Below are 13281 nucleotides of genomic sequence, written 5' to 3'. Positions count from 1 at the left end.
GCCGGCCATTTGCAAAAGTATTGCAGCTGCAGCTTCAGATCTGCGACAATAGTAGCTGTACAGTAGCTGTACATGTACCATCCACCCCTTCAGAGGGGGACGATGGTTCAATGATGCCGCGCACACTCAGGCACACCACAGTGGCATCGGTAGCAGTGCTATGCATCAAGCGCAAGTCTTTGCACATGGACCAGGCTTGATAAAATTGCTTGCATGCACATGCAGCATGCTCATGCGCAAACTGCAATTTGCCAGCTTGAGCTTCTTTGTGCTCTCCAACGCTGCATGCAGCTTCTGCAGCAGTATGCTGTTTCAAATTTGCTACGAAGACGCAAAGCATGCATGCCGCAGCTGGTCAAGATCCGGCGCAGAGACTCTCATGACCATCTGGCCAGACCTGCATGCATCGGAATGCGATGCCCATCCAGGGACAGAAGGTAGATATTGACATGGCCAGTGTTTTTGTTCATATCAGACAGGGGGTGCCCGATCTCGTCCGCTCACGGAAGCAAAGCGGTCTTGAGCGCGATCAGTAGTGGGTTCAGAGATGACCTGCGAAGCCCGCGTGACGATCTTTTTTGCTGTTCTTCTAATAATCCACCAGGCAGGTGCAGACTGAACGTTGGAGATGGTTTCCCCGAGTCCTTCGCGACCAGCTGCACAGGTCACCGGTTCAATGTTTCCATGATTGCGCTTTTTTTTGCTGTCCACACCTTGGCGAGACCAGATTTCTAGTGACGGTGCAATATTCCATTGCCAGTGCAACAACTCAAACTTAAACAGACTGCACGCATACTCATGGGTTGTGCTGCGCAGCCTCTCATAAACGTTCTTGGGGTGGTGACAAAACCACTAGCGCCGCCTGGCGGCTGGCGGCAACGTCAACTGAAACGATAGTAGGGGCAATTGTCACGTCTGATTACAAATCGTTGGGTCAAGACTGGATCTAACTGAAAGGATCCAGCTGCAGCCGTACATGGATAAACAAGAACATCCGCAAAGCACTCGAGCTAATCATGCTTGACTACCTGATAGTCCTGGTCAATTAGAAGTTGGCAAACACACTGTGTGCTTATGAAGTGCCCTTGTCCAGGCCGAATTGGGACGAATTCAAGTCAAGTTGCAAAGCACCTTGGACCCCAGGGCTATACCGTTCAAAGTCAGTGCCAATTCTGCATTCGTGCAGCCACCAAGCCATGCGGTCTGGCCGCAAGGGTAAAACAAATAGTGTTTTCACCACACAACAACACCCCAGGGACGCCAGGGAAATAATGCGTCATGTAGGGGCAGCGCGTGAGCCGGGCCGAAGCGCGCGGGCGGTGCCGACGAGTCGCGCGGCCAGGCCGGCCAGATTGGCGGCCGCCAGCGTGGCGCGCGCCCGGGTGGCAGCCACCTGTGCAACGCCACAATTGTTATTTGTCAGCACCTCTGGAGCCTGGCACACAGAATCGTTGCATGGCATGAATACAGGGGTAAAGACAGGATTGGCCCTGAGACGAGAAGGGAGGGACATTGCAGAAACTCAAGATAAAGGATGCATGAGAGAAGGGTACGCACACTAGGGGCATGCGCTGGTGTTGTGAGTTTGCATTTGTGACAATGAACATGCTGCTTGATGGAGTCAGGGACAAGAAGGAACCTTGCAGGGATGTCAATGCCTCACCTTGGTGCTGGCTGCCAGCTCAGCAACGGACGGAGCCTGCCGCTGCATTTTTGCGCTCTCCTGCAGCCTCGCCTCCAGCGCACCTGCGCCAAAACAGGCATGCGAGATCAAAAGAAGCTAGAATGTGTTGCCATTGAGCGAGGTATAATGTAGCTGGAGTTGCTACCACATCAGCAGGACACGATCTTGTGGAAAGGTAACAGAGCAGCACAGAAATGTTCCTGCAGCACTGAATGGCCAGTCCGGTCGTGTGACACCTCGCAGAGCACAGAGAGAGCTTTTGTGCAATTGAATACATAATTTTAGCTGTGCAATAGTGAAAGGGGGTATTATTCTATATGCAGAAAAGCCGATATTGAGGGTCGAGACTCACTCCTGGCTGCTGGGACTCGTTGCTTCATTGCAGGAAGGACGTAGCCATTGATGGCTGCCCCGGCAAGCTCCACCCCCTGTATGATGCTGCTCTGCGTGCCTGTCATCATCTGTGCTGTTGCTCTCACCCCCTGGCTCAAGTCATTGCTGCACCAGAACACAGAACATCCCATCAGCTGCAGCAGGATGCATGTTCTCATCTAGCATCAAGCGTGACTCATCAAGCACCCCATGAAGCTCCACGTGACACATTGCATCTGATGAAAGCAACAGCAATGAACGGAAGTATTTCTGTACTGCTCCTTCGTCGAAACAAGGAGCCTGCAAAGAGTCTTACACTCTGGATTGCTGAACTGTGGCTGAATGCTCAGGGGGAATATTGTACCTTAGGAGGGACACCTCCTCGATGGCGTCTGACAGCTCCAGGCCAGACAGGCGAATGGCTGCAGCGGTGTCTGGGAGCTCCTGATCCAGTGTCCTGAGTGTCCGCTGTAGCTCCAGCATTGCCTGCCTCGCAGCCTGCAACACACAAGACACATTAAAGCTTGTGCAACCGACCTTGGAAGTGCAGCTCGATGATATCATGTTCTGATCGGAGATTGCATTGTTGACAGCGGAACACAGACATGATGACAGGGCTATGTAAGAGCAAGCAAGCTATAAGCAGGAAGGGGCAGGGGGTGCACCACGATGGCAGGTATAGCTGTGACGACAAAGATCAGTGCTGAGACACCCGCAAGAAACAGGCCTGCCCCCACTAGGAGCCCGGCTAGGTTCCAGGTTGCTGCTGATGCCAGTGCTGCTGGGATTGCCGATGCGCATGATGGGGGCATTCTGCGACCCTGGGGAGCTTTACATCTGCGCAAAGGGGGCATTTGCAGTTGCCTCCAGCCTGGCAAAGCTCTGATCCTGGGCTGAGGGCAACACCTGCAGAGAGCAATGGAACATGTAAGACATCCACGATTTCTGAAGGTTGATCTTCCAAGTAGATATCTGCGAATTGTATGTGTTTGCTTCGAAAGGACCCCACTTTCCTCGACGAAAATAGTTGATGCCTCACCTGACAAATGTTGCAGAGGACGGAGAATCTGCTAGACACTGGCACGGCATGCTTGCAGAAGCAATGCTTTGATACGTCCTGAGCATGTTGACAGATCGCAGCAAACTTCGAATTCAATACGCTTCTGTCCTTTGTCAGGGCATGCAAATGGTGGTTTGGTAAGGTATTGCAGCAAATATCACGACATTTTACTGTCGCCTCCCTACCCCTTTGACAAGTAACTCCCAATATTTGCCTCATCGATTTCACATCGGCACTCGTGTTGCGTTGCCCTTGTCTGGGCTGTCGAAATCAGAAAAGTATCACGTGCGCATGACACATCAAGTTATAGCTCCTCTCTTGCACTCTGCACATTTTGTGAAATTGCTTCAATTCGACCTTAGGATCTAAGTCGCGGTTATCGCAGCTGATCATTCGTCACGGGGCTGGCTGTTGCCGGATCGTTAAGAACTGTCTAGTCCAGATCGGAGGGCAGAAGACTCTGCTGCTGATCACAGAGATTTAGCGCACAAATAGTGGATACCTAAGGCATCAGAGAGGCTGCTGTATTGAATCTTCACGCAACACTGTTGAAGGCCTCTTTGAAGGCCTACCTACCAGATCGATCACCTGCCAGATGGTAGTGATGGAACAGGAGCACCTATTCGCATCGCTTTGTCCTTTCAGAGGCCTTGTACTCCTTAAAGACAGTTTGGATGCAGAAGGGACTTTTCTCATCCCATACATGGTGAAACAAGCCTTGAGCGACAATTGCAAGGTAAGTACCTGACTGCTCACTGCATGCTTGTGTGCAGTAATTGATTATGCTGTTCTCTGTGTGTACATTTTTGGAGATGTTTCGTACCTGAAGGAGAAGCCACGCCAGATTGAAAGCATGCACTAACGAAGCAAGCCTCTGATGCAGGTCTTGTTGGTGTGCCTGGCCAACACAGTCACAAACTACCAGTATATGCTCCGGAAACTGGTGAGGGCTTGCTGTACTGGCCGGCAAGAGTCCATGCATTGAGCTGATAGAACCTTGAGTTGGTGATGTAACATACTCGAAGTACATGACGGAAAGGATGTTGGACAGGGCACAAACCTGGCAGCTTGCATTGACAATAGGCAAGTGGCTACTGTGGCGGCCCTGTCACACCAATGGCTAGCTGAGACCTTGTCTGCAGAAGGTCTGCTAGCTTTTCCAATGACCACCCTCATGTCAATGTGCCTCAATGTTTTCACACCGTCATTCTCAATTTAGCCTGTCACAATGCCCAAAAGGCCCCTGGCATGCATGTACAGAAGGCTGGCTGTGTCCCTGCCGCAGATGGAATGATGCATACGGAAAATACGTTGGCAGAAGCCATTGAGGGGCTGCGTTGTGACGCCAATACAAAGCTCTGCATCATGTTTGACGATCTCTCGGTGAGAGACAACTGGCACCAGCCTCCTGGTGCCAGTTGAAGCTTTGCTGTACTCGCCAGAATTCTCTTGGCATCAATGCTGCAGCATGAGGCAGGGTGTTTCAGATATGTTGTTGGTGTCTTTGCAAAAAGGAAGAACTGGGTATTCAATGAAGGAAGAATGAAGCGAGGATGTTTGGGTGTTTTATGCAGCTGCTGCGGGAGCTGTGCAGAAGCGAGGCGCAGTGGCGAGCCTTTGTGCATCGCTGCAGCAGCCCTGGCAGCTTCCACCAGGTGCTCACCCCACTGCGGCACACATGCCAGATCACCTGCCTTTTGGCTTCATGCCCTGTGCCCAGGAGCTTCCACTGCTTTGCATGCTGGTGCTTTTTACACTTAAAGTATTGCATTGAAATTCCTGTTGTTCTGTCTGCAGGGGGCAACGTGTGTGGTGATGCGTGTGCATGCTGACGTGGATGAGGCCTCCCCCTGGCAGCTCTACATGGAGCACTCTGCCCAGGCAAGCCCTCCTATTGAACAGTCCACATGCTCTTACGTCTGTGTAATTAAATTATTATATTATTATCACATTTTAGAGATTTTGTGGTAGCCACCTGAGGCTCATTGGTCTTGTAGGCAGTCTGTCACTGCCATCTACATTTAAGAGTCATGCAGCCACAAAGGTGCACATTATTTCTTGGCGGGCCGTTGAGCGTGTCTTGAGCGATATGCAACAGCAAGGTGCAATTCTGTAATGGTCGTCACAGCGTTATGGAGGCTGCCTTTGGCTCATTTGAACAATGGCCATTGCTGTTTGTGCAGGTTGTTATTCAGGTGGTTGCTCTTGAGGCAGGGCAGGCCATGGATATCACGGGCCAGGTGAGACAGCCTTAATTGTGCACATGTATGGAGCAGCATCTCAACTGCAGTCACTCAATGGCATGTGTCATATGGAAACTAAGTCTTTTCTGAGAGCTTTAGTCTGTGTCAATTGGTGTATTTTTGCCAATGAGAGGTTACAGTAGAGCATCAGAAGATGTTTTCTGCTGTTTCCATGCAGCTCGTGGTGAAGCAGAGATCGCTGCCGCCTGGTTTGGATCAGTCTCCTAGCAGCCACCTACCTGGAAGCAGTGGGCGCATGCAGCACACGCGCCTGCTCAACTACAAGCTGGCTGAGAACGGGGTCCACCTCACAAGCAGGCCTGCGTCATCCTTGAGACGATGACAGTAATGTGCAGTATGGCTGAGATTCTCATTTTTGACAAGCTTGCGCGAGAGCATCATGAGCCGGCCAATGATCCTTGCTGCATGTTGCTCGTATGATGAGCGTGAAAAATCAGGAACCAAGTTGACTTTTGTATCCGAAACAAATTTGAGCAGACCTGAACTCTGAAGGAAGGAAGGAAGATTACTCTGAAGCCTTGCCTTCAGGTTGCTTAATGCTTAATCAGCACATGAAGATTGGATGCTTTAATGACTTCATGGTTGCTGCTTGTTGCTGTTGTCACTATGCAAAATATGCACCACGTGTTCAGAAAGAACAACCAAGCCTGTGAGAGGATACCGTACTGGGCAACCGCAGCTGATCTTAAAGTGATATCATCAGCAGCCCATCATACCATAAGCCAATTGCAAGCGCTCCTAGCAGCACGCGCATCTTAACATGGCCAAGAACAAACACATACAATGAACAAACTGGTCAATCACCAACATATGCCTGCGTCCGAGTGTCTGGATCCACATAAGCCTCCACCCTTCCCATCAACAGCAGCTGTCAGCTTTATCACACCTCTCACACACATGAACTCACAGTCACACTGCCACCCTCACAGTTCCACGGTAAGTGGCTTTGCCGGCTCGGGCACAAGCACGCGCACATTTTCAAGGCCCTCCGGCTGCAGCTGCGGCTCCAGTTCCTGCACGCTGCCCTTCTCAGAGATCAGTTTTGAGAGTGGCCCCTCCGAGTCGAACTCTGCATTCACCAGCGGTAGCAGCACTGACGGCCGCAGCCTCTTCAGCAGGCCGACCACATTGTCCTTGCCCATCACCTGCAACGCGAACAGCCCAGAACTCAATTTTGAATTCTTGATTGGGATTGGCGCTATTTATCTTTCAGTGTTGGATTGATCAAAGATCGGTACTGATTATGGATAATTAAAGGGCCCAGAAAGGCCTCTGAGCCACTCTATCAGAAATTCAAGGTGAAAATCATCCTCCAACTTTTCAAGTCACCCTCCAGAACCTGCTGTTCAAGCTCACTTCCCAATTGCTCGCGGTGATGGTGCCATGATACTCACGCTGTGCATCTCAAGTGTAGTGCATCCTGTCAAGAGCCCGGGAATTGCTGCCGGGAGCGAGAGAACTTTGTGTATCACAGGGAGATGCAGCAAAGAGTGCTGTGCTCCAGATCCGTGGAATCCTGTGGCCTTCGCTGACGAGATCAACTGTAGGGAGGGCGCTTTACTACAGCATGCTGAGCACTGATGTGCAGAAGACATAGCCGGATAGGGCAATAATTTAGGCGCACCAGGGGGTAATTGAGGAGCTCCTGGTTGACACAGGGGGTGATGACGATGTCAGCGGAGTCGACCCCGGCCAGCGATGACTCATCGTAGTCGCAGTGCGGCTCGTAGTAAAGGGTTATGCCGTCCGGCACCTGCTCCCTGAACACAAAGCCATTCTCCCTCTTGGCCCATGGGGGGCCCACAAGTGCACCTGCACCCAACAACACAGCCAAGATTTCAATGATTTGCAGGTTGTGTTATGCACCTTGACAAGGTTTTAATAAGTTTTGAAAGCCCACACACAGCCATTAGAACAGCACATTCACCAGTAAGCGATTTCAAGGTCCTGACAGTCCTCAAAATATTCAAATCAGTACAATTGCTGGCAACCTTCAAGAGTCCCGAAAGCCCACAAATTTAATCATTTCAGTACCATTGTACACAAGAAGGCTGCTCCATGTGCAAGCAGCCTGCAAGGCCCTCAGTAGTGTTCTTTACAAGTATCTGGATACTGGGAAGCGTCTTTGTTGCAGCAGAGGGCCAGTTGCCTCTGCAGAGATGCACAACAATCACCCCTACCCCATTTACTGATGCAATTGAAGGAACTTGCTGGTCTATTAAATTACTCCTATTGAAGGCCTGAGGCACCTGCTGTGGCGCGGATGGTCATCTTCCCGTCTGCGATGGCGATCTCTTCTCCGTGGTCCAGCGCAGTCACATTCTTGAAGCCCAGTCCGGCCGCCACCTTGGCGCCAGCTGGCGATGCCACGACATGCAAATCCTTAGGTAATCGCTCCAGCGTGGGCACATGCGCATGGTCCGGCAACCCCTGCGTGAAGGGCAGAAAGCCGTCTGGCGATCATCCCGTATTTGGGGACTAGCTTTATATACGGTAACTATAATTTTACGGATTTGAGGAAGGAATAATTCCCATCTCCGTGCAGAAACATGCAGATTCCTAGATCTTCCTAAGCTCTGCTTGTTGACCAGCACAGGTGTAGTCGAAGACTGAGAGTCGGAGCCACCAAGGGGCTTGCTAAGCATGGCTTGCGCATGGTGCAAGGCTTGACAGACGTTAGTTTAGCCAGACATATATTTGCTCCCAGCATCCATCCATGGGGGCAGAGATGATGTCTGGCTGACAGACTCTGTCAAGGCCTATGAAATCTGTCCACATAAATCATCAACAGGTAATGAATCACGCTCTGGAAAGGGAAGGAGGTAATCCTGCTTGCCTGTGAGAGAATAAGGGCGTCCACTCCCTCTGTTATCTTGTTCAGGTCCAGTGGAGGGATGTGGGTTTTCTTGCCCCTATACAGCCAGGCCTGCCCTGCAAATGTAAGCTCCTCGACTAGCCATGGGTCCACCAGGATGCTGACACCTGTGCGGCCAGAAGAACACAAAGTAAGCAATACCTTTTGCAGGCCTGTTGTACTGCTCCCAGCAGAAAAGAAACGACTGAGCAATCTTGTGTGCAGCTGCTCTCATGCACCTGCTATTTGGTGAGCACATCCTAATATAGCAAACAATGCAGCAGCTGGTACAGGATGAAAAGCTGCTCCATCAAAGGCTCGTGCACCTTTACTTCGTTTCTTGCCAGTAAGATCTGGAAAGCGCGAGTCTTTTGCAAGCTACTGGCATTGGTTCTCACAATGAATCAGATCATGGGACATGCCTGACTTTGAGAAGACAGCACCCCAGGCGTTAGCCTCATAAGTGGTGTATTGCAAGCCTCGCCCAGATGTCCCCGTGCTGCTCTCTGCCTCCTTTGCTTGTCGAGTTTCCATGGCTGCACTGCAACGAAGGCTGCAAGAAAAGGCCTAACATCATTTCCATGCGGCAAGGAATGGCCTTCCAAGCTGCCGGTGCATTGTTTTACAGAAAGCCAAAGCCCGATCACACATAGCCAATATGCAGATCTGGGGATCTCTCACTACAAGGATCACCTGCGATGTTCGGTGCAATCTTTTGCGCTGAGCTTTGTAACACTCCCAGGGCGATGCAGCACTCCTTTGGAAGGCAGATTATACCTACCGCTTACTTGATGCCTGACTATGGGGCACGCCAAACAAAAGCTTTCCAAGCGGTGCAACTGCACGGACATGTTACTTACGAATTCTTACGAACGTGTATTTCAAGATTGAAGGAAAGATGTATCCATTAGATGGAAGGCAACCACTGGGAAATGCACAACCGTGGCAGTGTTCGGCTATAATTTGATGACTCAGATCAGGTGGCTGGGAAGCCATTGCCCCGTCGAGGAAGCTGCGGAAATGACTTTTCAAATGATGCTGACTGCAACACGGTTATGCCGCTAGAGTTGATGTTGACATGATGATGATGTAGGCTTGGCGTAAGAATTTTTTGAGATAGAGATGGGAGCCATGGACTGAGGTCAGAGATATGAGTCCGGCTTGGCCGGGGCCCCACGAACAGCGCAGCATATGTTGTAACCGTTGAGACTCAGTGAGGCTGATGAATTGATCAAGGCCCTTGCTTCACTGCCGGCAAGGCACCAAAGGGACTTTGCAACTAGAACCATGCAGAGTTCCGAACTCTGAGTCATGGCGTGTCTAGACACCATGCACCAGATATGGTGCATTGATAACAAGGAGTGAGCAACCAACCGGTAGGCTTACTAAGTAGTTTGGTGGATAGCGAAAGTGCCGAGAACGCAAAGTAGTTGAAAGCTGTGAGCTCGCCTTGATAGCCAACAGATCACAGCTTGATCAGGGTCCAAGTTGATCTGGTCAGCCAAGCATTGAAATAAGCAAACACTTGCAACTTCTGGATCTACCACAATCACATGATGTCTCTATGGAATCCTTGACACAAGCATTGAAATAGATACAAGATGCGAGTCAACGGGCAGACCCTTGACCCAGGAACATATGGCCGTATCGATACAACTGCCGGCGGCACCATGCCACCCACAGTAGTTTTGCACTACCAGCCTCGTACGATGATCGTACTACCTACGCGTGCGGTGACCTCTGCAAATATTAGCCATACTGCTATCAATCATCAAGGCGCCATCAGTCATCATGGCCGCGGCGCCGCGGCCGCGGCCGGCCGGCCACACTATGATAACCATGATAGTGGGTGCGCACCTGCAGTGCTTGCCAATTGAATTGGGCATGCCGGAACTCTCCAAAGTTAGTTAGTGTATATATGGGTTAATTATTATACTTGTAATTACCCTATGTGCAAATTGCAATTGGTCGAGTCCATGGGGTAGCTTCCCTGGGCATGGCGCTATGTGTAAGATCGGGAAAACCACCAGTGACAATATTAGTATATTATAATATATATAATTATATAATATAAACACCTATACAGGTGTTTCCAATCTCATAAATATCAGTGATCAGAAGACCCACTAGTCTCCATCAGCATCCGATAAGCATTGCAGTGCTGGCAACAGTTCAAGCTTGAAGATTCTTCAAGCTTGAACCTCATTGCCAAGCGTCCACAAGATTCCTTGGACCTTGGGCAACGCATATAGCGTGATACAGAGCACAAAAGGCCAATTCAGAGCAGCTGACCACCACAATCAGACCCATATGCCATAGCAGTGCTCTGAGATATGTAACAGCCCCATACGGCACTAGAGTAGGATGCGTCGGTCGGTTCGTACGGATGCCATATGGTGCTGGTGATTGGACAATTCGCATGGTCCTTGAAGATTCTATGAAATCGGCACACGCCAATTTCTCATATACACGGGGCGCCCGTTGACGCATTTTCCGTGGTGGCGGTGCCACCTTCCGAGTCATCATGATCATCAAGTGACTCATAGGAAGCTTTCATATGATTCCGCCCCTTACGTACGAATTTCGGTACTTGTATATGCTAGCTTCCGACGATGTCGGCAGTGCTAAGCTTTTGATGTGGGCTTCCTTAATTCGACTTTGTGATGCATCCGGCATATGTCTGCCAAAGATCAAATTACCAATGTTCAAACATTAGCTCAAAAATTGTCTCCAGGAGCCTTCAAGGAAGTTCCAAAAACATCATGTTTAGCATTAATGCTATATTGCAATATTGCCATACAAGTCGATCAAGTCCATGGAGCACATGGCCATGAAAGGGCTAGACACGGAGATTTCTTTCTTACACGCTTTTCCTGCCAAGAGGCAAGGTGCGTCCTGCAGACAAGCTGCAGTTAAAGGCTGCCACAATCCTACTCCTTGTTGGACTCGCCAGATCCAAGCAAGACCCAATCAACCGTGGGCACGGTGCTCAGTATTTGTATCGTCCCCCGCCAACCGGGGCCAAGACACGGAGATTTACATGATTGTATTCTTGATAAAGGTCATTTGAAACATGTACATCCGTATCAAACACTACATGTACATGCAAGCCATTGCGGTGTACAAACGTGCACGTCACATTAATTGCACAGTGCACCTTATAGTAATTACTCAGAAAGGGATGAACTGAAGTCCATTGATGTCCACGTCTCCTTCGCAAAGAGGATTGTAGGAAGCATCGTTGAAATCGAAAGGGCCTCCAACGTCGCTACATGGAGATTGGTAAGCCCCAACCTGGGTGAATCCGTGGTCGTTGCGCAACATGCCTTGGGGGTGCAAACACTCTTGACGTCCAGCGACGGTGGCTGCAAGATCCTGGGCGGTCTTGAGCTCCTGAGTCTTGATAAAACTCCCAATCATGGAAGGGATGTTCTTCACCCGGGTCCAATCCTTCTCCTTCATTAAGTCCACAGCATGATGGGCGGAATCGGGATCGAGTTTGCTGAGCTTGGCGACAATCGCTTCACTGAAGTGTGCTAGCCTGCAAATGGAAAATTGAAAGGTATATACATGATAACCTAATGTCACGAATCACATTAGGCTCTAGAGTCTCTGGATTTATACATTGCTGCTGAGTGCCGATGACAAAATCATGATCATCCCCCGGGAAGATTAAGCCACACGAGCAAAGTTCTGTTGGCTTGGTACCGGTAGATGTCAGAAGTTCACTGAAAGCATGTATGGAATGTACCTGAGAGTGTGATGATGCTTTTGCAGAAGAGATTGAAGCCGTCGTGCAACATCCCCAGGCAAAACCCTCAAATTCTTGGGCACTCCAGAGACCTGTACGCATGGCAAAACCCCTTCACAAGAAATGCAATGCTTCAGAAGAACACCTATCATGTCGCATTGCTTTGCACTCTTGCTTTCACATTGATTCTCAAGAAAGGTTCAAGGTATGCAAATTTGCATGCCGTCACAAAAGCCGTTGCAAGAGACTCATTGGGATCATCAAAAATGCCTATTTGACCAATCTCTTGGAGATTGCTACATTTGTCAGGGGAAAGGGTCTTTGATTGAAATCACTAGTCTACATCTACCTTGCTACTTTGGGGTCACGTCCTAATTTGGCTCCTTGCTCAATTGCTGTTGATATCTTTGCATTGAGCTATCAAACATCAGGGTGTTGGAACTCCGTGGATCATGCACCTGCTTTTGGCGGGAGGCACGGCTCGACCGCACTATGCTGTCCTTCATGCCCTTCATGTCCTTCATGCCCGCGCTCTTCCTTGACATGGTGCCATTGGAGGGTCCACTGTGGGAGGACGGCCCTCCATTCATGCCGCGGTGAGAAGCACCATTCTGCATATGGTGCGCGCCCTTTCCACTGGGTCCGTCACGCATGGCAGGCACACTCTCGACAGCTCTGGAGTTTCTATGACCGGATTTCCCCTGCAACCCCTCGCTAGATTTGCTACCAAGGCGAACCTGCTCTGGTGTGGAGGGAACTTTGACTTGCCGATATGGGCCTCTGGCGGTGTCAAGAGACCCCGGCTGCTGCTCACTCGACCAGACCTCACGATGCCATTCAGAATGGCTCGGACCTGGACTCGAGACTCTGACATGCTCTGTGCCACTGATCTGCTGGACTGCTGACTGGGTATGAAGACTCTCAGCGGGAAACCTGTTCTGTTTTTCCCACGCATGCGCAGAGTTGGGCAGCTGTCCAGAGCTGGGCTCTGCTGCATCAGAGAACGGCTGCTGTGCACTGCCATGCTCGGAACTTCCAGGCCAATCATCCACCCAGACGCGACGGCCCCCATTGGCTGCAGCCTGGGCGGTCCTGTCAGCTCCTTCCGCACTGCCTGCCTGCTTCTGAGAGCCATCCACCTGCTCGTTGCTGGGTGCATTTCTGGGATTGCCTGGTGCCCCAGAGTCCCACCTGCTGTTCTGCTGCCTGTTGCGCGCGTTGCTGACTGAAGCGACCTGCGCGTCGCCCTCTGCACTCTCTACCTCCACCTGACTGCCATGCTGTTTGTGCTCGGTT

The 13281-nt window shown here is 50.6% G+C and overlaps 2 protein-coding genes across 2 annotated transcripts; both read right to left on the bottom strand.

Annotated features, from left to right (window-relative positions):
• Nucleotides 1-1276: 1276 nt before the first annotated feature.
• COCSUDRAFT_59748 (hypothetical protein) lies at nt 1277-2868 on the bottom strand (the record flags this gene model as incomplete). The annotated part of the gene is made up of 5 exons (XM_005643305.1): nt 1277-1393; nt 1664-1746; nt 2037-2182; nt 2421-2554; nt 2722-2868. The coding sequence occupies 5 exons, from the start codon at nt 2866-2868 to the stop codon at nt 1277-1279; spliced, it is 627 nt and encodes a 208-aa protein (XP_005643362.1).
• Nucleotides 2869-6303: 3435 nt separating this feature from the next.
• COCSUDRAFT_83595 (hypothetical protein) lies at nt 6304-10075 on the bottom strand (the record flags this gene model as incomplete). Its single annotated transcript, XM_005643492.1, has 5 exons — nt 6304-6525; nt 7005-7192; nt 7630-7810; nt 8184-8362; nt 9973-10075. 5 exons carry the CDS (start codon nt 10073-10075, stop codon nt 6304-6306), a joined length of 873 nt encoding a protein of 290 aa, XP_005643549.1.
• Nucleotides 10076-13281: the final 3206 nt, after the last annotated feature.

The sequence above is a fragment of the Coccomyxa subellipsoidea genome, assembly GCF_000258705.1.
Source record: "Coccomyxa subellipsoidea C-169, whole genome shotgun sequence".
Classification (NCBI taxonomy): domain Eukaryota; kingdom Viridiplantae; phylum Chlorophyta; class Trebouxiophyceae; family Coccomyxaceae; genus Coccomyxa; species Coccomyxa subellipsoidea.
This window is presented reverse-complemented; position numbering and strand designations above follow the sequence as displayed.